Below are 21333 nucleotides of genomic sequence, written 5' to 3'. Positions count from 1 at the left end.
GTGTTTTTCTTTTTTTTTTTTTAACAAAACAGGTGCTTCCATTTCAGAGTATTTTACGATGAGCATCTGATCTAAAAAACACTCAACTTCTCACTAGAAAAAAATAATGAAAAAATGTTACTTTCTATAAAGCTTTCTAACTAAAACATCATGGTACTTTTCCCCATCATTACAGTTTAACTGAAAAAATTATTATGGCTGCCTAAGTTAAAATCTAACTTCTTTCATTTTCCTGCAAAACTGCAATTTCGACAATGTTCTCACATCCTAGTTGTTTGAAGAGCTGCAGACTCAGATCCACAGCTAAACCTCAAGTGTCATTTAAACAACAGCAGCTCTCCATTAACAAATTCTACTCTGCAGCAAGTACAACATAAAGCAGCATGACTTGAAACTACTTCATTTCTGACTAACGAAGTCATTTTATGACTTACCTTTTGCTCATATGGGAAAGCATACTGACTTCCTGAGGTTTACCTAATATGAAGTAACCTGACCATGAGTCTAAACTCAGCTTCCCATGTTGTTTTTCTAATCCTGTTCTGCTCGCTTTGCCTGACCCACTAGAAGTTAAAAGCCTGGTCACTGATCTTTCAGCACATTTTCTAAAGGAGTTCAGTTCACATATTGTCAGTATATATTAACTATTTATTCAAATAAATTACAAGTTGTGACAACCAGCTCCTTGTTCCAGGAAATAAATTAATTAGAATAACAATATAAAAAAGGAAGAAACTAAACCATAAACATTTCTTTAAACTAAAATTTCCACCCTGCCCTAAGGGGAAAAAATAAAGCACTACTCCTAACAAAGAGAACTTCTGTTTTCAGCTAACTTTTTAACAAGACACACACACACACAAAAAAACAATCAGGAAAAGCTGGCCAAAGAACCATAAAGCTGTGAAATTTCTTTGTGTTAACAATGATGAAGACATGAAAGTAGGAAAAGAGACACTAGAAAAGATCAGAGAGGAAAGAGAAAGAACAAGTGACCAAACTCCTTACACAGGCTGTGATAATTCCAGAGAGGTTGGAGAAGCTTGAAACCAACTGTAATTGTGTGTTAAGAAATGGAGGATGGGGCTAATTGCAGTGTAGTCTTTGTAGCTGATGTCAATAGGAAGCATTCTTCAAGTTGCGCTCCAGAGAGCTAAGCCTGAGGAGAGCTAGGCAAGAGGAGTTCAAAAAGGCAGCACCACAATAAAATTGTAGTAGAAAGATGGAAATTCTTTGTTAGACAAAAAAAAAAAAAAAAAAAAAAAAAAAAAAAAAAAAAAAAAAGCATGGCTTTCTGGAAAGGCTGATATAATACTGAAGTTATGGTGAGGTTAAAAGATATCCACTTAATTTCATTTCCAACTTTCTGAACTATGTCCTAAAGAACACGAGCTAATTTTTCATCTAGTCAGTGTAGACTGAAGTATCTCAGTTTGAATTCAAGGCAAAAACCTGACCCTTCTAACAACCACGAGATGTCTGTAGTTTTGTTCTGTGTGGTATCAAGACTGATGCACAATTACAACAGGAAGGCTGGAGCTGCTTAATTTCTTGGCAAGAACAAGCCTGCACTCTCACCTGGAAATTTAAGAGGGATTTTTATTTTAAGGTAAATTACTTTACATGGACCTTTTTCCTGTCAGGAACTGCTGAAATTGATGTACTCAAGGCTGCTGCCAAGAAATTCTGAATTTCTCTGGCATTCTGTATTCCTTATTCAACAGCTTATTTTTATTGGAGCCAAAATAGATTCTTAATCTTGGATTACTTAAAACACACCAAGTCTATTCAAAAGTAACAGGGAACAATTCCCTGTTTCTATTGTAAGTTTGTAATGACAAACTTAAAAAATAAGAATTTTTAACAGTAATGTCTTTAAAATTGGGCAGCTGTACACTGAGATGCATTGATTAGATTTCTTAATTCCTTTGAAATAGCTAATTAGAAACATATTTTTTAGAAGAAAACACAAATACTAAACAGCTGAGATTCTGCTGTAATTTCATAATTTTGTAAGTGCATCTTACCAAAACAGCAGTGGTGACAATCCGCCTATCCATTTAAAGTGTTATTTGTCCCATGGAGGCTCCCATCTCTGCATAACCTCAGACAAACTCTTCTGCAATGTACTTTATAGTGTCACAGACTCAAGGCATATGAATGTCCTGTGTCCCTTTTCCACCTCTAATTATCTTAACATTAATGCAGTCCTTCTGCCAGCTAAGGACTGTTGTTGTTTTTTTTGCAAAAATTTTGAAATGTTGCTGGCATAGCTTTTTAACAGAATTCAGCACTTGAAACAGTTTATCTTTTGTGAAATAATGGGAGTGGGGAGAGAGGGAGTGGGAAAGTGAAAGATACATACTAATGTATTTGCAAAGGGGAGGAGAAAGGTTTTTTTTCTTTTTTTCTTTTTTTTTTTTTCCCCCCACTAGAACAGCCCTGTGACGAACAAAGGTATCTGAGAATCAGGAAGTAACCAGGCAAAGATATCTTGGAAAGTCAAATCAAAGACATTTCAGATCACTTTGTCTACTGCTTAGCAAAATGGCAGCTATTTACACTATATTGGTGTTATTCCTGGCAGTTTTTGTTGCTGGATTTATATTGTTGATCATGGGGGCAATTAATTTTGATGTCTCCAACTCCGAAATTCCTCCTGGAATGAATCAACCTGTGAAGCTCCGAATCATTCATATTATTTTAATATGCATAGCTGTGGTGGTAAGTTAACTAACTGCATATGATTTCTGTGGGAAGAATGGTGAATCTGTAAATTTGGAACTTGATGCAGTCATAGAGCCTTGCTTGAATCAATTTTCAGAGAGGAAAGCAGGGCACGGGTATCATGCTGTAAGCTGCAGTTAGAAGCTCGGTTTTGCTAAAGAAACCTTTACCAGATTCTTTACACTACGTTATTGCAATCAGATTCTGCCTTGCTCTTACACTAGGCAGTATGGGAGCACTGGCTAGCACAAGGGTCTGAAAGCCTGACTGTGCCTCTAAAACAAATTGTGCTAACCTAGTAATTTGATTAAGAATGGTTAATGGAAATGCAATAGAAACTATTTCCAACCTAGGCTCAGGTTAGGATCTGATGTCTTTGGGCCATGCTTTCAAGCTTGCTTGGAGTTAGGGGTGAGGAGTTCTGTAGTTATTTTGAAGATTAAATTAGTAACGGAACTTGCCAGGGCTGGTTTTGGGGAAAGTCGTTGCTCTCTGTCAAAGAAGTGACAACATCAGGTAACAAAATCCAACAGAAACGCAAAGTCCAGCAGAAATTCAACTCCCCTGAACACATTTTTGTAACTTCTGAGCAGCTAAGCAGGCTTGTTTTGATGGGAATGAAGAGTTCTGGCCAGCCTGACTTCTTAGAGTGAACTGGCATGTAAAAGAGTGGGAAGCTAACAAGAGTTAAAGCTCTCACCAGCACCCAACTTTTGGTGATCTCTGCTAACAAAGGATCTCATTGAATCAGGAATATTTTAATGTAATGATAGAGGAATAAATGCTGATAGGAGGGCTAGGAGTATGTGAGAAGTTGTGCACACACTTCATAAATTACTATAGCACCTCTAAAAGAGACAAATTCTTTTAAAATGATATCATATATACACACACAGACAGACATATATATTTATCAGTTGGGAATATTCTAGATTATAGTGGATCACACTAAAGAATTCCAGCATGTACATTCTCATGCTTTGTCTCAACACAAGTTGTAATCAGAAAACACTGACTTCAATCCAGCAGTTGAAAAAGGCAGCTCTCTTTGTACTGTATGTACACTGCCCATTCGTACCATAAACTAGACCTGCTGCAACATAACACAGTATGAAAAACAAAAACAAAACACACACACACACACAAAAAAAAAAAAAGTTCAATGTTAAGGTGAGAACAACTTTGTAGTTATTCCACTTCTGCTTGGAAAACAGCAAATTATGATAGAATAAATCATTTCACCATGTTTGTATAGAAGCAGAAATACTAAGACTAGTTTCTATAGAAAATTAAAATCAGTACGTACAAAGCTTATTAGCTTCTTCAGCCTCAAAATCAAATATGGAGAAGAGCTATAAATAGCCAGTCACTGATGAATAAAAACACCTTTCACAGGTAGGTACATGTATATTGAGCGATAACACAGTACTGACAATCCATAGAAACATGGCAGTCTTTGATGGGAAACCCCTAATGTGTAATAAGAGCTTGAAGAGTTTGAAATGAGTAAATAGAGTATTTAAAAAAAGAAGTTAAGGGCTTTTTGGTTTTGTTTTGTTTTTGTAATGTTATCTGGGACCTGTAGTTCTCAGTTGGGTTGTTTTCACCCTTAGGTGCCTGGTGTGAGTATCACTGGCTTAAAGAAGGAGCAGGTGCTTAGGCTTACTAAATACCTCAGGAACTTCCTGCAAATATATTGCAAACACCAGTCAATATTCCTGAGATGAATCAAAAGGCAGTTATCAAATACATTCTTATCTTAACTCATCACCAGAACTGTTATCTTTCACTATGTTTTCCCACCTTCTCAGAGAGCAAAGACAGAACAGCAAATAAAAACCAAACTCATTTTCAATGACAGGTAAAGGACCTGCTGAGAAAGCAAAGGGATATACTTCACCAGTCTTTGTTAATGCTGGATTGCCTTGGGATTAGGCTCTGTGGTGAACATGGCTTTTCATGTGACCTCTCCCGATGCTACTGTTACTTGTTCAGTTGTACTGCACCTGTAAAACTACTCAAATATTTAATGATTCTCCTAAAAGACGTGACTTAGATATCACGAGTATGCTGACATTGCAGTTCCTTTACTTGGGAAAATACAGAATCTTCTGAGTGAATTCCCTATTCTTTTTGCCTTTGAACAGGGAAAGATTGTGGAAAAGATTGGGATCTGCAGCAAGATTAACTTTGTCCGGTACATGCAAGGTGTAAGGACTCTGGGAGCAGACCAGAAGCTCTTCATCAAGGACCTGTGTTTTGGGAATGTGCCCGTAAGGATTTATCAGCCTAAGGCTCCATCTTCCAGCCAAAGGAGGGGAGTTATATTTTTCCATGGAGGAGGATGGACACTTGGAAGTGTTGGTAAGATAACTATCAGAAAAATTACTATAATTCAGTTTAAAAAGCGACCTCATCATAAATGGTAAAGTTGATTGTTGCTTGATCTGTAGCAGTTATAGAATTTGAGTATAACCGCAGAAGCTTTCAGAAGAAGGCATCTGCTATGCGTTATCTGACTTCTCTTGAAGAGAAGAACAATGAGATATGAGACAAAAAAACAAGCTGCAAACAGATAGTGAAAAGGGAAGATAAGGGGGTAAAAAAGATCTGCAGAGCTATGTTGGAAGGGTCAAAGAAAAGTAGACAGTATTTTTCTTTTGCAATTCTTTGCCATACACAATGGACATCAGCACTGTTGAGGGGGAAAAAAAGCAACAACAGAAGAAAAAAAAACACCAAAAAAAAAACAACAAATGAGAACATTTCTTTCAGACACTCATGAAAACCTATGCCGCTCGCTTGCCCGAGAAAGTGACTCAGTGGTTGTATCTGTTGGGTGAGTTTTTTCTTATGCCATATTTTAAGAGATTATTTCCTATACCATGAATAGCACCTTATAGCTAGCCTGATCATAGCAACAACCATGCTCAGTAGATATTTCCGAAGGACTTGTCAGCCATGTGCTTTTACAAATTTCCTCTGCTCTTGTTTGAAACCACCGAAGACTGACTCAGTTTTTACTGTCTGATTAAATCACAAATAATGCTTATGAATATTTAACTGGAAAAAGAAGGACATGCTTTTAATTCCCACCTAAAAATTGATAGTAAACAGACAGTAAGTCAAATATTCTACTTAAACCTCATTCAAAGAAAATACTTGCTGCTTACAGGAGCATTACATGAATGACAAGCTAACATTATCATCAATATACTAACAGCTAGTTGGATGATGATGATAGAGTTGGAGCAACAAAGACATAGAAAGGAAATACTCTCATTGCTACTTGACACATGCAAAGGTGAAGCATAAACTGATTAAATGACTGCCCATACGACCTAGGCATAATTAGTAGCTGACTACTCCTGTGTTGTTCAATACCTGAGCAATGCCACAAAAAGAGACGATGGTCCTGACAAATTAACCTCTACTACCTGAACCTACTACTCACAGTTTATTTAAGAAAACCTATGGAGAAAGGGAAAATTCTAAGGCAATCGGTGTATTGCTGGTTGCAAGAATCAGTATTTTCAGCAATACGTTTAAAATTAACAACCTTTCCTTCTCTTACTCTTCTTGTCTCCTGTGTTTTAGGTACCGTTTAGCTCCTGAACACAAATACCCTGCTGCGTATGAAGACTGTCTTAATGCTACCATACACTTCATGAGGAACATAGAGCACTACGGGGTGGACCCTGCCCGTATAAGTGTCTGTGGGGACAGTGCAGGGGGCAATCTAGCAGCTGCTGTTAGCCAGACCCTGGCAGGAAGATCAGACCTCCCCAAGCTACGCGCTCAGATCTTGATCTACCCACACCTTCAGGCACTGGACTTCAATTTACCTTCCTATCAGCAAAATCAGGGAGTCCCTCTCTTATTCCGAGAACGTGCTGCTTTTTTTGCTTTGCAATACCTAAATGGGGATGCATCACATATGGAAGAGGTCTTACAAGGCTCTCATATTCCTGTAGATATTAAATTAAATTACATGAAGTGGGTGAGTGCAGACAACATCCCTGAAAAATTTAAGGCCAGAGGCTACAAACCACATGTGCTACTTGACTGTCCAACTGCAGTTTATGAGACAATGAAAAGATTCTGTGAGCCCAGCCTGTGTCCCTTGCTAGCTGAAGATGCTGTTATTCAGCAGCTGCCAGAGTCTTTCATCTTGACTTGTGAGTATGATGTGCTGAGGGACGACGGCTTGCTGTACAAGAAGAGACTGGAGGACAATGGAGTTCGAGTGACCTGGTACCACCTTGAGGATGGATTCCATGGAATCATCAGCTTTTCTAATAGTGACTGGATGTCCTTCTCATCTGGAGAAAGGGGTCTCAACAATATTGTGAACTTCCTAAAAAGCTTATAGAAACAAATTTCTTTCTTTCCATAAGAATTACCAATTTTCTGCGTTCATTTGTGCTCCTAAATTCCATGTAAGAGGTTTAGATAGGACAGTTTCAGAGTAATTATGCCAGCGTGATCACTCCAAAAGTATATTTAAAGAATGTTGTGAAAGTTTAGTTTAGTGTGATTTGAAATGTTCCATATGCAGTCTCTATTTTAATGATCTATTTGGACTAGGCACTTGCTACTTTCTCTGTAAATATTAAAGATGCTGTAAAATTTTAAATCAACATCTGGTCTGACCCATTTCATTCAATTATGATCTATGCTTTTATCCTTCCTAGAAGACTAAGTGCGTTTCAGCTAAGGAGAAAGGTACCAATATGACAATACTATAAATCAGTGCCTTTGCTCTATGTTGCACGTAGCATCCAACCCTAAGAGTCCCAGTCACCGTCTTCCATAAAATTTCCATGGGCTGGGCAACTGCTATTTTAGACTTGCAAAAATGGAGTCAAAACCGCAACCATCCCTGACAGAGTTCCTCTGTTAACAGCTTTGTGCAAAGCGCAATGGAGGACCTTTGAAATGCTCTAAGTATGTTCCTACATTTATCAGACATACGAGTGTGTTGATAAGCTTGTTCCAATATTTAAATACTCTAAGAACAAAACAAGGTCAACGCATTTACTTTTGCAAAGCCCATGTTAGCCAGCTTTTTTCCTTTACAAATGCCCTTGTTAAGACTATATACTCCAAACTACTTAAAGAATGCCTATAACACAAGAAGCAGTATGTTGTGGCTGCAGATCATACGCAAGAGACAAGTTAACCTCTACATTAGTTGGCTTGCTCCTCTTGTAAACAGCAACACATATCCACAATCCAAGAATGCCATGTAGTCTACCACGCCCTTTATCAATCCCACAATTAACACGACACTAAACAGGAAATTAAACACGTTTTCTTCTGCCTCTTCTCCAATGTGATGCATGCTGGCACCTTGCGCAACATCTCCAAGGACTTTTAAGCGTGACAGCTGAAGGAACTTGTTTGAACTTGGACTGCTCTAAGAGTCCACGTTATCTGAGAAAACTAAATCAAAGATAGGCATAGAGACACCTCATCTTTTGTTAAGTGAAATGGCATTTTTTTATATACTGTCAGTGATACTGCTGGTGATTTTTATTGCTTCATTCATAACAGCAATTAGGACAACAATTCAATCTGACTACCCCAATGCCAGTATCCCTCCTGGAGTGAATCATCCTGGAAAGCTTCGAATTGTCCTTGCTTTTATGATTAGTACATCTGCTGTGGTGAGTTACTTTGCCGTTATTTCTGCCAGAAGTGGGATTTAGTTTTTTTTGTTTGTTTGTTTGTTTTTTGTCACGTTATATATATAATTAGCTGGATCCTGCTAGCTGCATTAACACTTAAATGAAAGCTTTCTTTTTTATTTTTATTTTTTATTTTGGTTGTTAGCTTCGGAGGGCAGTTTTTCAGAAGCATTTCTATCAGACCTCGGATAGTTTCATTCAGGATTGCCCTATTAACTTAAGGGTGAAGCCAACCATGAGCCCAAACAGTATCTGCTGAGCTCTCCTATCTCAATTTAAATGAATAATTTATTAAGAGCAAGATGGCTTTGATTTTTGTTTTCGCTAAGCACAGGCGATGTTTTCGGGGCATTCATGGGGCTTTCCAGTAACGCTGGTAGGCGGCCAGGTGCTTTTTAAGCAGCTAAAACGAGAGACTCCTGGGAAACCTTGGAGGGATGACATCTGGGCTGGAAGGTGGTAAGTGGTGGGAGGCTGGTACGAAGCCGTAGGACTTGGTGACACTGAGAAGGGAACACCCAGGCTTCTTCCCCACAGCTCGTTGCCTGACAGGGCATGGGGTCAACGCGCGGGCCTACCTGCTCAGGCGCGCGGTGCCAAAGCAACCCCGCTCCCCCGGGCCCGCAGCCTCGCAGGGGACCGCCACGGCTCCATCTTCTCCCGTGACAGACTTTCTGCTGAGAACCCAGCCGGAGCAGCCGCCGAGCGGCTCCGGAGGAGGCTGAATCCCGCTACCACGAAGCCTGGATGCCCCCGCAGCGGCCGGGGGAAGGCAGGCGCAGGGTCTCCCCTCACGGCAACCTGCCCGGCGGCCGGGCTCGGCAGCGCGGCAGCCTCCCCTCAGGCGGCCGCTGGCTGCCCCGGGGAGGGAGGGGGGGGGCGCCCCGCGCTCAGCCCGCCTCTCCTCCCTCTCTCCGAACAGGGGCTGATTTTGGAGAAGCTGGGGGTGTGCACGAAGATCGCCTTCACCCGCTACATGCGCTCCGGGAGGAAGCTGGGGCCGGACCCGCAGCTCTCGCTGGTGGACGCGCGGTTTGGCCGGGTGCCGGTGAGGCTCTACCGGCCCCGGGCGCCATCTGCCGGCCTGAGGCCGGGCGCCATCTTCTTCCACGGCGGCGGCTGGCTGTACTGCAGCATCGGTAGGGCGCCTCGGGGCGTTGGCGGCCCCGAAAGCAGCCCTGAGCTGCCGCCGCCGGCTTCTTGAGGTGTGAGGGGGACGAATTCCTCCTCCCCGGCACCCTGGGCTGGAATCTGGCGCAGCTGCCCCGTTAGGCTCGGCAGCGGAGGGCTGCGGGGGGAGCGGGGCTGCCCGGCTGGCGGAGAGGGAAGGGGCTGAGGGGAAAGGGGAGAAGGGGAGGGAAGGGGCTGCGAGAGGGGGCGAGGGGCCGGGGGGGCACAGCCAGGGTGGGACAAGGCGGCTGCTGTCCCCCCGAGCCTCAGCAGCTAACGCACTGCCACCTCTTGCAGACTCCCATGAAAACATCTGCCGATACATCGCCAAAGAAAGCGAGTCAGTGGTGGTGTCTGTGGGGTGAGTTCAGTCCACACTCCCCTTCTGAAGTACGTATATATATGTATATATGTCTTCTCTCCTTCTCTGCTGATGCAGGGAGAGTGCAAACAGACCCGCTCGTAACCTTCAGGTATCCCTCAGCACAACGCAGAACTATGCTGGCACCACACAAAAAGGAGGAAGGCTTCTTAGAAGAGTTTTCTAAGGAGCTAAATGACTAATGAACAAACCTGGAAGGCAGTGGTTCAGTAATCTGTTTAGTTAGATATACACTACAGTGAGGTTTGTAACACAATCAAATGGTAATATATAAAACTGGTAAGACAGAAAAATAAAACTGCCTCAATTGCTTAAATAAAGAAAAATAAAATTTAATAATTCTCAGGGACATACCCTAAGTGAAGGTGAGGTGCAGCCTGATTAAATTACATTATCCACAAGGAAGATGCAGTCTATACCAGAAGACCACAATGAACTTGTCTCACTCATGTTCTACTCAGGGTTCGAAGAAAAAATTCACGATGCTACGTCCTTGCAACTTCCTCCTACTGGCTATTACTTATCTGTCAGAAATTGCTGGAAAAATACATGTTTATCAGAGTATTTCATTGTTTTTTGCTGAACAAAAAATATTGCAAGTTATGACGAAATGCAGGATGCTAGGAAAATTGTATTTATAGTTATGACATTTCCATCTCTTACTCTTCTTGTCTTCTTTGTTTTAGGTACCGTTTAGCTCCTGAACACAAATACCCTGCTGCGTATGAAGACTGTCTTAATGCTACCATACACTTCATGAGGAACATAGAGCACTACGGGGTGGACCCTGCCCGTATAAGTGTCTGTGGGGACAGTGCAGGGGGCAATCTAGCAGCTGCCGTTAGCCAGACCCTGGCAGGAAGATCAGACCTCCCCAAGCTACGCGCTCAGATCTTGATCTACCCAGGCCTTCAGGCACTGGACTTCAATTTACCTTCCTATCAGCAAAATCGAGGAGTCCCTCTCTTATTCCGAGAACGTGCTGCTTTTTTTGCTTTGCAGTACCTAAATGGGGATGCATCGCATATGGAAGAGCTCTTGGAGGGCTCTCATATTCCTCCAGATATAAGGCTGAAGTACAGGAAGTGGGTGAGTGCAGACAACATCCCTGAAAAATTTAAGGCCAGAGGCTACAAACCACACAAACCTCGTGAATTCAAGGCTGAAATTTTTGAGGAATTTAAGAGGAAATTTGAACCCAGCCTGTGTCCCTTGCTAGCTGAAGATGCTGTTATTCAGCAGCTGCCAGAGTCTTTCATCTTGACTTGTGAGTATGATGTGCTGAGGGACGACGGCTTGCTGTACAAGAAGAGACTGGAGGACAATGGAGTTCGAGTGACCTGGTGCCACCTTGAGGATGGATTCCATGGAATCATGAGCCTATATGGTTATCAAGTTTTGAAATTTCCTTCTGCAAAAAGAGGACTGGACAGTGTTGTTAAATTTATAAAGGGCCTGTAGAAACAACTTTTTTTGGTAATGTTTCTCTATCTAAGAAAATCAGTGGAAGTTCCCAAATCTTGGATAGTAATTGTCAGCAAAAACATGATATCCCTTGATGTAAAAAAAATACCAATTTTGAAATTAGTGAACTTCAAATCCTATCTGAACAGTGGTCTTTGTCCTTGTGAGACTATTGAGAGCTTAGCCTTTATGGTTTTAGCATTTTCCACAGGCTATTTTTCAATTTCCCATCAAAACAGCATGTGATTGATTACTTGTGTTTAATTAAAAGATGATTTATGTCCATGTAAACATTTTTCATGGAATGATTTGGATTTAATAACTCCTGTGAATTACAGCCAGGATCTTTGTGATGTTCATTTGATAAGCTACAAAGAATGACTTTATCCTATTTAGATAAAAAGCGCAAGTTATGTGCATAGTGAGCTGGAGGGAAGTTAGAGGAAAGCTACAGAAAAAGAGGAAGAGATCAAAGTCTCAGCAAGGAGATTCAACGCATACAGTGGGCATTGCAGAACCACATCTGCAAGAAGAGTAGCTGTAGAAGGCCTGTGTTAATTTGGGTCACCTTCTTGAAAGCACGTAAGGCTGGCCCTGATTCTGAAATTACCATGGCTCTATAAACTCCTATTTAATTTTCGGATGTCTCCACTATGCCCTCAGAAGCTTAGGGCAAGAGATATTGGTTGAGAGGGAGCACTTAAGGACAGGTTTTAGAAAGACAGTATCAATCACGGAACTGGGCTCCTAATCGGTGTATTGTAAAAGGCTGAGCTTAAAGAGAGAAAATGTGAACCCAAATATCCTCATGGTATTTCAGAGTGAGGTTCCCTGTGCTGTGACTTTTCTCCATGTTTTGAGTTTTCATTAGAGGACAAGGCAGTGCTGCATCACTTGATTTCACGCTTTATTGTACTCTGCTGATGAAAGCAATGAGAAACAGAGCTGAATATGTTCAAAATCTTAAGACTGAGGAAAAGAAAATCCTATTAAAAAAAAAAAAAAAAAAAAAAAAAGCAAATCATAAGACTAAGGGAATCAGTGATTTTTACAGAACAAATGCTATACTTCAGATTTCCCTGGGTGTACACAGAGGTGACGTTGAAAGCTTTCTCCTGAAATACACCAGAGTAAGGTTCTTTTTTTAATAGCAGCTAAAATTTCTGGGCAATTATGGGACAGGTAGGTCTGTCTGTTGAGGCATATTCATCAGTGGTACCTGCTCGTAGCAGAGAACCTTTTTATGCAAGACGTAATTGAAAAGCTAGCGTAGCCAGTGGAGAAGAGTCATTATTCATGAAATCGGAGCTGTCACCTCTTTGCAGTGCCTGCCTTGCCCTTCTAGCAGGCCGCCTTCGGACAACGAAAACCTAAATTTAAGGGATGCTCGCGGCGATTTGAGGACGGAGCGGGCAGGAGCGCGGGTGCCCTGCCGGGCTGCGGCTCCGCAGAGGCTCAGGCTCTTGGCGAACGAGCTCAGCACCGGGACGCGCGGTTGAGGCCGTGCCTCCCGGCACCCAGATTACGCCCGTGTGCCGCCAGCAGCGCGGCCGCCCCCCGGTGCTCGCTGGCCGCCCGCACCATGACCCCGGCGGCGGCTTTGCGGAGCTGTCACAAACGGGGCCGTGACGCCGCCGGCCTGCAGGGGCGGGGGGGGTCCGGAGGGGGAAGCGGCCGCTGCCGGGCCCCGCCGCGGGCCGGGGAGCCCCGCGGGGCCGCCGCCGGGCCATGGCGCTGCTGGCGGCGCTGCTGCTGCTGCTGCTGCTGCTCCTGCCCCTGGCGGCGCTGGTGCTGGGCACGGTGCTCCTCGGGCTGCCCAGCTACGAGATCCCGCCCGGGGTGAACCAGCCCGCTAAGCTGCGCCTGGTCCTGGCTGTCCTCCTCGGCACGGCGGCCCTGGTGAGTCCCGCGACCGCCCCGCGGAGCGCTGCGGGGACCCCCGGGCGCCCCCAGCCCCGGTCCCGGGAGCCGCCCCCCTCCCCCGGCACGCCCTGGCCCCCCGCACCCCGAGCCGGTTCCTCGGGAGGAGCGTGCGGGGCTGGTGGAACCCAGCGGGAGCCGAGCCGGGGGTCGCCCACCAGGTGCCCGCAGGGGGAGGCAGCTCCTGGGGCAGGGGGGGGAAACCGCAGCCCCTTCGGCCGCTCCTGCGGTTGCTGACATTTCTGGTGCAAAATCCGGTTAGGGCTGCTTTACTTAATCCCCGGGCTCACTTTTACAGCATTGCATAAACGGCATTAGAGCTCTCCTAAACGCTGCCTCTGTCACTTGCGGCACCTTCGGATTTTCGGAAAATCTTTAGCTCGCTCCGTTAGCCCCGACATCCCCCTTCCTGAGCACGCAGACCTTGTTTTCCTGCACGGCTTCTTACACCCTGCGCATCCTCCCGAAGTGCACTTACCCTGCTCCCCAGCTCTCCTGCATCCTACCAGAAGGCAACCAGGCGATGGATAAGGACTCACATTACGCATTTAAAATTGTTTAGTAACTGAGCGCACTGATGAACTCGGTTAATTTTGTTCCCGCCTTCTCTTTACTTGTTCACTTAATACATCGGGTTTATATTCTAGTTAGTGAGCTCATTGCAACAGCACTGGGAAAGGATGCTTCTTGATTTTGTTCAGTAAGTCTGTTGTACAAATAAAAAGCAGTAACTAACTTGCACAGCACATCTCAGCACTACAGATTTGCAAATCCACTGAGTTTTATGGTCTAATTCAGCAGTATTAGTTTATGCAATGATGAACTATAAGAGTTTATGAGGATGTTTCTGTATACACCATTTAATTGTTGTTATCAAGTATAAATAAAACAAGACTAATCACAATGGTGTGATGGGCAAAACTGACAATTAAAATGTGTATTCCTAGATGGCCAATTTGGATGCACTATATCAAATTGCTAATAAGATAATAGAATGACACTGGATTTGAGTAATAGAAGTAGGTTTCTTTACTCTATAGGAAGTGAGATACTCAGAAATTTGTTTTTCCTGAATTAAAGAGTTTTATTTTTATCAAACAACAGGGGTCAAATTGCTGTATGTGAAGCCTAGATTTTTACATCTGATTCCTCAGAAGATGATCTGGAAGATTCCAGTGATTGCTAATACGATATAATGTAGTTCTCCTCCGTAAAACTAACCTAGGTACTCTTAAAAGAAATACAGTTTTTTGACTCTACCCTGAGATCTCTCACTTTCTTAGAACTGGACATTCTTACCAAGAAAACCAACTACAGAGTTACATTTCCTCACTGTGTTCCAAGAGTTTATGAAGGCAAAATAGGGACTAAACAACCTATGAGAACTAACTCTCCTAGCAGTACTTAGAATACAAGAAGCCATTTAGAAAGAGTTCAGGAGATGCTTGCATAGCCATTATCTTCTAAGAGTGGTCCTCATGGTGGTTATTCTAACTTATTACACTGTTTCGATTGCATTTTATTGTAGAATATTAATGTTTTACATTACCACTTATTGTCTTGTGAACTTTGTGTTTCTTTAAAATTTTCCTCAAATAGAGTTCAAGGTAAATATGATGCAGAGTTTTTACAACTTGGCTAAATCAAGACTTTTTAAATAGCCTTAATTTCTTTTACCTTTAACAGGGAAAGATTTTGGAGAAGACAGGGCTTTGCAGTCAAATCACTTTTGGCCGGTACGTGCGACAAGGACGGAGACTAAGGGTAGACCCAAAGCTCTTTATCCAGGATCTGCAGTTTAATGAAGTACCTGTGAGGGTTTACCAGCCTAAAGCTGTATCACACAGGCGAAGGAGAGCTATCATCTTCTTTCATGGAGGAGGCTGGGTGTTTGGAAGTCTTGGTAAGATACGTGCTGGAGGAATTATAATAATGTACAAAGAATACTCTAATGTTTTCATTAAATTGAAACGAGAGGTTTAAGTGTGTGATTTTGGAGAAAGTCTGAAAAGAAATACACACCTTTCTAGAAATGTATATTCCCTTGATGTCTCAAAGATTAGGTCACTAGCAAAATACTAATGAAAATATTTCTTTTCCAGATACCTATGAAAAAGTGTGCCGCTACATATCTAGAGAAAGTGGATCAGTAGTTGTATCTGTTCAGTAAGTGAGCCCTACCCAGTTCTATTGTTCAGAGATTATTGTTGCTGTGGTGCCACAGTAGAGCTTAACTGTTTTTGGAGATGTAATATTTTACAGAAAAAAAAAATCTAAAGAATTCAAGAAAGTACATAAAGAGACAAATAGTGATAGCTGTGATTTCACAGCTCCTAACTGTTCATGCACTGATATACTCAGAAAAGACTCCAATGGGAATATTTGCCACAATAAGAAAATCTAAAAAAGCCAATTTAGAACTTAGGTAAAAAGTCTTCCTTGTGCTGAACATAAACATACAGTGAGATGTTCCAAACACTTGTAATTTACAGACAAAGAGAGAATAATCACACAATATTACTCCCATTTTTACACATAGAAAGCAGAGGCACAAAATCATTAAATAATCTTGTCAAGAATACACTGGGGGTTTCAGCACAACTAAGGAATGAATTACAATGTCTCATTCAGTTACTTAATTAGAAGACAATCCTACTTTCCTGTGTCTTTGTGATTGAACACACAATTTACAGCTTATCTGCAATCACTAGCCGAGAAATTCCTGCTTGGAAGGTAATGAATATCCTGACCTGAAGGAAAAATACCCCAAAACAATGGGGTTGCAAGGCACTGTAGGATAGCATTTCCAAATTAATACTAATGACATTTCCTTCTCCTATACTTGTCTCTTTATGTATTAGGTACCGTTTAGCTCCTGAACACAAATACCCTGCTGCGTATGAAGACTGTCTTAATGCTACCATACACTTCATGAGGAACACAGAGCACTACGGGGTGGACCCTGCCCGTATAAGTGTCTGTGGGGACAGTGCAGGGGGCAATCTAGCAGCTGCTGTTAGCCAGACCCTGGCAGGAAGATCAGACCTCCCCAGGCTACGCGCTCAGATCTTGATCTACCCAGGCCTTCAGGCGCTGGACTTCAATTTACCTTCCTATCAGCAAAATCGAGGAGTCCCTCTCTTATTCCGAGAACGTGCTGCTTTTTTTGCTTTGCAATACCTAAATGGGGATGCATCACATATGCAAGAGGTCTTGGAGGGCTCTCATATTCCTCCAGATATGAGGCTGAAGTACAGGAAGTGGGTGAGTGCAGACAACATCCCTGAAAAATTTAAGGTCAGAGGTGTGAAGCCACTTAGGCCCACTGATTTTGTGGCTGAAGTTTATGAGACAGTGAAAAGATTCTGTGAGCCCAACCTGTGTCCCCTGCTAGCTGAAGATGCTATTGTTCACCAGCTGCCAGAGTCTTTCATCTTGACTTGTGAGTATGATGTGCTGAGGGACGACGGCTTGCTGTACAAGAAGAGATTGGAGGACAATGGAGTTCGAGTGACCTGGTACCACCTTGAGGATGGATTCCATGGAATCATAAGTCTGTATGATTATGCGGGGTTGTCATTTCCATCTGGTAAAAGGGGATTGGACAGCGTTGTTAACTTCCTAAAAGGCTTATAGTAAACATCTTAGATTCCAGGAGTCTGTTCATGCCTCAAGCTAGAAAAATATCTTTTTAGGATATTTAATATCAGGTGACGAGTAGTCAGTCAAAGGCGGCCATTAGCAATGATAAACAAGGCTCATGTGAAGCGCATTCCAGCTGTTAGTTGGACCATGGAATATGCAAATGTTATACATGCTTGTACCATGCTGCAAGCTCTTATCTTTAGCTATGTCAATAAATAAAAACATTATTTTGAATGGACATCCTGGTTCATCCTACTCGTTTAAAATAAAATGTGTTTATGCATCTATGAAGAAAGACTGGGTGTAGTGCAGGTGTGTGTGGTGTGTTGGTGTAAATGAGTAAATCACTTATCACAGTGCTCTGATTGTGAGCTCTATTAGAGAAAAAAAGATAGCTTAATTGAGTGGGTTAGGAGCCACTGTTTCACTCAGTTGGAATTATGATGCAGCCTAGAATGTGGTTAGGTCATTGTGGGGACAGCAAACACAAGTGGTTCTAAGGCTAAGCAGTTTCGCACATCACCCATGCTTTCCAGCTCCCTGGCAGGCAGAGCCCTCTCTGCCTTTGTTTTAGCACTGGATTTCTGAGTAATCTTTCATCCACAAAACTGGAAGAACAGTTATTCAACAGCCAGGGAAGGGAGCACTGGTGAGACAAAGAAATATGATTGCATCTATTAAAGATGGACGGGATTGGTGGAAAATTGAACCAAAATACTCTACTAAAGTTCTCATTGGAAACTGGCTGGAAGAGAGAAAAAGGGTAAGAGCATGAAAGAAGTGTGAGAGAAGGATAGAATGGGTCAAAATCAATTCTCTGCAAACAGTACACAGCTGCAGGGGGAGCTGGAGTGCAGGCTCATCTCAGAAGAGTAATAAAAGAGAGAAGGTTAAGCATCTTGCTTGGCCTCCATTCATTCATTTGATGATCTGCTTTTCTTATCTCTAAGTCAGGACAGAAGCAAAGTCTGAGCACAGTGTATGTGATGTGGTTCACACAAGATACAAAGTTTGCCAATTAAAAATGCTATAGACTGTTATAAAACTTAATAATATATACAACTATACAACAATCATATATACAACTATACAGCAATCATATGTACAACTTAATATTATATAACAGTATTATACAATAGAGGCTTCTTTTGCCCTTCCATAAGTTGATACTTATTAGTTGTATCAAAGGATCCTTGATAATTTGGATGTTGGTTTCATTTGTGCAAACAAAAGCATTTTTTGCTAGCAGAGCTGCTCTACAGATTGCATGTCCTACTTAGGAGTTGAATAAAATTTTATCATTACACATTTAATTTTGTTAAAACATGCCAGTTAGGTTCAATATTGTAGCTATCAGGGCAAATCCTCCTGACTCCACTAAAATTACTTCCTTTAGATTTTTTTTTTTTTTCCCTGACATTTATGAAATCTGATGTGATCTCAGAAGATGAACATAGTTTACATAGTTTAAGGGTATAAAAATTATGTAGAAAAAAGAAATCCATAAAGTATTTCACTAGATTATAAATGAGGGTGAAATAAACTGAAAAGTAATGAGAATATTAAGAAAAAGCTTTTGTAACTGAAGAAATAAGGCAGGGAACAGTCTTCCAGAGAAGACATAACATTTCTTTGTATTTTTCCAACTGGACTTGAGCAAAATGCTAGACAATATATTGCAAAGCCTGGCCTGCTGTGTCAGGAAGTTGGGAAAAAGAGAGAAAAATGGGTTAATTTGTCCTTTTCCAATGTTAGTTCACATGGCAGGTGACAGTATTTAACACCAAACCATGAATAATTTTTCAAGGGCTGTCTTGCATCTTATATTTACACCAAAGAATCAGTCCAGTATTTTACAATGGCTGATTGCATCGGCTGATTTTATTATCTACGGATAAGTGTGTGGTGCAGAGTTCCTTTCAAATAAGTGCTTTTAAAATGCATAGATGGAAAAAGTAGCTCTGGAACAGAAGTTCTGTAATTACCAGGTTGTATTTGCCATCCCCTGAGTGTTGTATATCTCTCTAGTTTATAAAACCCACTGGGAAACTTGGCCGCAGCATATACAGCACAGACTTCGTTTACTTCCCAGATCACAAACCAGAACAAACAGTAAGAAGAACCATGAGGAAGAAATACGAGGTAAGTAAAAAAAAAAATTCAGATGCAGGGTTGTGTGTGCTAACAATCCCTAACAGCAATGATTTATAACTGCTACCTATGTCATGTTTTATATCCCTAAACATGTATACGTGTAAAAGAAGGCACTGCAGCTCTATGGCCATTTAACAGGATCCAAAGTGCTCCCTTGTAGGCGTGATTAAAGTGGGATGCCTCTAGGCAGACAAACAGCATGTACTCCTTGGTTCTTTCTGATTGTTTACCCAGTATCTGCCTGGTAGGGAAACCAGTGTCCATAAAGAAAATCAGCATGTTACTAGCTAGGACTGGGGATCATGTCTTCAGGACGTTCTGTGGGCTTTAGTAAAACCTTGCTGGTAAAAGATGATTGGCACAGCCCCAATTCATAGGAATGAACTACATTTAAATGAGTCCCAGAATAACACTTTTCCCGTAAGTATCATTTGGTAGAATGTCCTTTCCTCTAATGTACTTCTCCATCCCCAGATATGCTGATCATTCTCTCCTGACAGACAGCTAGAGAGTATGTGAAATGCTAATGTACAACGCAACATTCCAGCAGCACGAAAAAATCAGCTTCTCAGTTGCAGGCTTAAATGTTCCTGCAAATGTATGATGAATGTCTTGAAATCAGACAAATCAGATCTCATGGTGTACAGATGTTGTTGTTTAACTGGAAATTTACCTTCCTTTAAAGGCAAATGCCTTTATCTTCAGGGATTAAGTTGTAAGTAAAAGTAATGTAAGCATTTGCAAAATTTTGTGGTATCACTGGTTGGACTCAAAAACATGCTAAGCCATCTGAATGCTATGCACTGAGACAAATGGCACAGTTTCATGTGCATCTCATTGCAGGGCCTGCCAGCACAGCACTTCTTCACACATCACGAGGAACCAAGAAGCCGAAATTTAGTATCAGAATATGACGATAAATACAATAGACACGGTTATGACCCTCTGCTGCCTCCCCTCCGCAGCTGGAATGGACGCAAGCTTGCCTGGATTCCTCAGAAATCAGATTTCCCCATTCTTGGTAGCTTTTGTTGTTATTAATTCAAACATAAAATGGTGCAGTGGTGAACATATAGACTTAGAGCCAGCCCTTCTGTTTTTAAAATCAGTCTGAAAATGGATTTTCCAGTGAAATTTAGCTGCTTTCTTACCCAGTCAGTAGCTTAGTTTTATGATCACTAAAGTGGAAATGTTATCCTTGTAACTACACTTAATGGCTGCAGGGAAGCTGTGTAGGATAAGCCTTCGGTGGAAACATTGCTCTTACCTATGCAATAATGCCAGACAGCAGCTGAAAACAAGGGGACTTGTGAGCTGTAACTGGCAGGAGAATTCAGTGAGTGTTAGTATGTTTCTGAATTTAAGTGATATATACACCTCTGGTAATTTCTTTAATACTTACCAGAGAGACTATGAAGAATCAAGACTCTACATTTGTATCTTCACTGCTTTCCTGGCAATATCTAGCAGTGATTTCCCCCTCCAGCCAGAGGGATGCACACATGCCCTGGGAACAAAAAGATCTCAGTCTGTCCTTAATCTGTTGTCAGAATAGTACAAGCATTCCCCGTGCCCCTTGTGGAATAACAACACCAGGACCAAATATTTAATTTTATCCTTCATAACGTTTAACCATTTCTTGTCTCAGAACCACCTACCAACTACGGCCTGCTCGAGCACCTGATGAAAAAATGGCACAAGAAAGAAGCTGGAATGATGAGGAGTGTCTACACCATTTCCTATGAAAAGCCACCAGTTTCTGCTTTTGCTACAACTCATAGCCTCCCTTCCAGGCAGGGACGTCGTCCTCGTAATATTGATAGAATCCTGGACTATGAAGGGAGTCAGAAATATCTGCAAGCCCTCGGCCAGCTAGTGAGAGACAGAAAAGCAAGAGACACCTCTATGTAAACGGCTTAGTGTGATCTTAAGTACTACTTAATACAGCTTGTTGCTCATATACGTAAGAGTGATCTGTTCTGTGCGGAAGGAATGGGAATTAGGTTACGCAGGCAGAGAGAGAGCTGACTGCTGGTTAGAACAAGTTGCTGGGTTACGTTCTGAGCTGCAGATGGCTGGGAATATTTTTTCAACAGAAGATATTAAATCACTGAAAACAAAATTTATACCTGTCAGACTCTAGTCAATGAATAGCTGAATTAAAAAAAGCAAAGTGGGACA

The 21333-nt window shown here is 41.9% G+C and overlaps 4 protein-coding genes across 4 annotated transcripts; all 4 read left to right on the top strand.

Moving 5' to 3' along the window:
• The first annotated feature begins 2547 nt into the window (after positions 1 to 2547).
• On the top strand, positions 2548 to 7099 carry LOC116497746 (arylacetamide deacetylase-like 4). The gene is made up of 4 exons (XM_032201676.1): positions 2548 to 2724; positions 4875 to 5091; positions 5503 to 5566; positions 6325 to 7099. The coding sequence occupies exons 1-4, from the start codon at positions 2548 to 2550 to the stop codon at positions 7097 to 7099; spliced, it is 1233 nt and encodes a 410-aa protein (XP_032057567.1).
• Positions 7100 to 8219: 1120 nt separating this feature from the next.
• LOC116497550 (arylacetamide deacetylase-like 4) lies at positions 8220 to 11699 on the top strand. Its single transcript, XM_032201362.1, has 4 exons — positions 8220 to 8396; positions 9340 to 9556; positions 9885 to 9948; positions 10656 to 11699. Exons 1-4 carry the CDS (start codon positions 8220 to 8222, stop codon positions 11428 to 11430), a joined length of 1233 nt encoding a protein of 410 aa, XP_032057253.1. The 3' UTR covers positions 11431 to 11699.
• Positions 11700 to 13161: 1462 nt separating this feature from the next.
• On the top strand, positions 13162 to 17236 carry LOC116497549 (arylacetamide deacetylase-like 4). The gene is made up of 4 exons (XM_032201361.1): positions 13162 to 13332; positions 15040 to 15256; positions 15456 to 15519; positions 16215 to 17236. Exons 1-4 carry the CDS (start codon positions 13162 to 13164, stop codon positions 16987 to 16989), a joined length of 1227 nt encoding a protein of 408 aa, XP_032057252.1. The 3' UTR covers positions 16990 to 17236.
• Positions 17098 to 21063, top strand: C21H1orf158 (chromosome 21 C1orf158 homolog). The gene is made up of 5 exons (XM_032201675.1): positions 17098 to 17133; positions 17630 to 17761; positions 19027 to 19140; positions 19996 to 20173; positions 20801 to 21063. Exons 1-5 carry the CDS (start codon positions 17098 to 17100, stop codon positions 21061 to 21063), a joined length of 723 nt encoding a protein of 240 aa, XP_032057566.1.
• Positions 21064 to 21333: the final 270 nt, after the last annotated feature.

The sequence above is a fragment of the Aythya fuligula genome, chromosome 21, assembly GCF_009819795.1.
Source record: "Aythya fuligula isolate bAytFul2 chromosome 21, bAytFul2.pri, whole genome shotgun sequence".
In the NCBI taxonomy this organism is placed as follows: domain Eukaryota; kingdom Metazoa; phylum Chordata; class Aves; order Anseriformes; family Anatidae; genus Aythya; species Aythya fuligula.
The sequence above is the reverse complement of the archived record's forward strand: the minus strand, read 5'-3'. Positions and strand labels throughout refer to the sequence as shown.

Excerpts from the sequence above, each read along its gene's own strand:
- LOC116497746 (XM_032201676.1), top strand. The coding sequence starts at position 2,548 with ATGGCAGCTATTTACACTATATTGGTGTTATTCCTGGCAGTTTTTGTT. Across the intron at positions 2,725-4,874 it reads TAATATGCATAGCTGTGGTG|GGAAAGATTGTGGAAAAGAT; the intron begins GTAAGTTAACTA and ends GCCTTTGAACAG. Across the intron at positions 5,567-6,324 it reads TCAGTGGTTGTATCTGTTGG|GTACCGTTTAGCTCCTGAAC; the intron begins GTGAGTTTTTTC and ends CCTGTGTTTTAG.
- LOC116497550 (XM_032201362.1), top strand. The coding sequence starts at position 8,220 with ATGGCATTTTTTTATATACTGTCAGTGATACTGCTGGTGATTTTTATT. Across the intron at positions 8,397-9,339 it reads TGATTAGTACATCTGCTGTG|GGGCTGATTTTGGAGAAGCT; the intron begins GTGAGTTACTTT and ends CTCTCCGAACAG. Across the intron at positions 9,557-9,884 it reads CTGGCTGTACTGCAGCATCG|ACTCCCATGAAAACATCTGC; the intron begins GTAGGGCGCCTC and ends CACCTCTTGCAG.
- LOC116497549 (XM_032201361.1), top strand. The coding sequence starts at position 13,162 with ATGGCGCTGCTGGCGGCGCTGCTGCTGCTGCTGCTGCTGCTCCTGCCC. Across the intron at positions 15,257-15,455 it reads CTGGGTGTTTGGAAGTCTTG|ATACCTATGAAAAAGTGTGC; the intron begins GTAAGATACGTG and ends TTTCTTTTCCAG. Across the intron at positions 15,520-16,214 it reads TCAGTAGTTGTATCTGTTCA|GTACCGTTTAGCTCCTGAAC; the intron begins GTAAGTGAGCCC and ends TTTATGTATTAG.
- C21H1orf158 (XM_032201675.1), top strand. The coding sequence starts at position 17,098 with ATGATAAACAAGGCTCATGTGAAGCGCATTCCAGCT. Across the intron at positions 17,134-17,629 it reads ATGTGAAGCGCATTCCAGCT|CCAGGGAAGGGAGCACTGGT; the intron begins GTTAGTTGGACC and ends GTTATTCAACAG. Across the intron at positions 20,174-20,800 it reads ATCAGATTTCCCCATTCTTG|AACCACCTACCAACTACGGC; the intron begins GTAGCTTTTGTT and ends TTCTTGTCTCAG.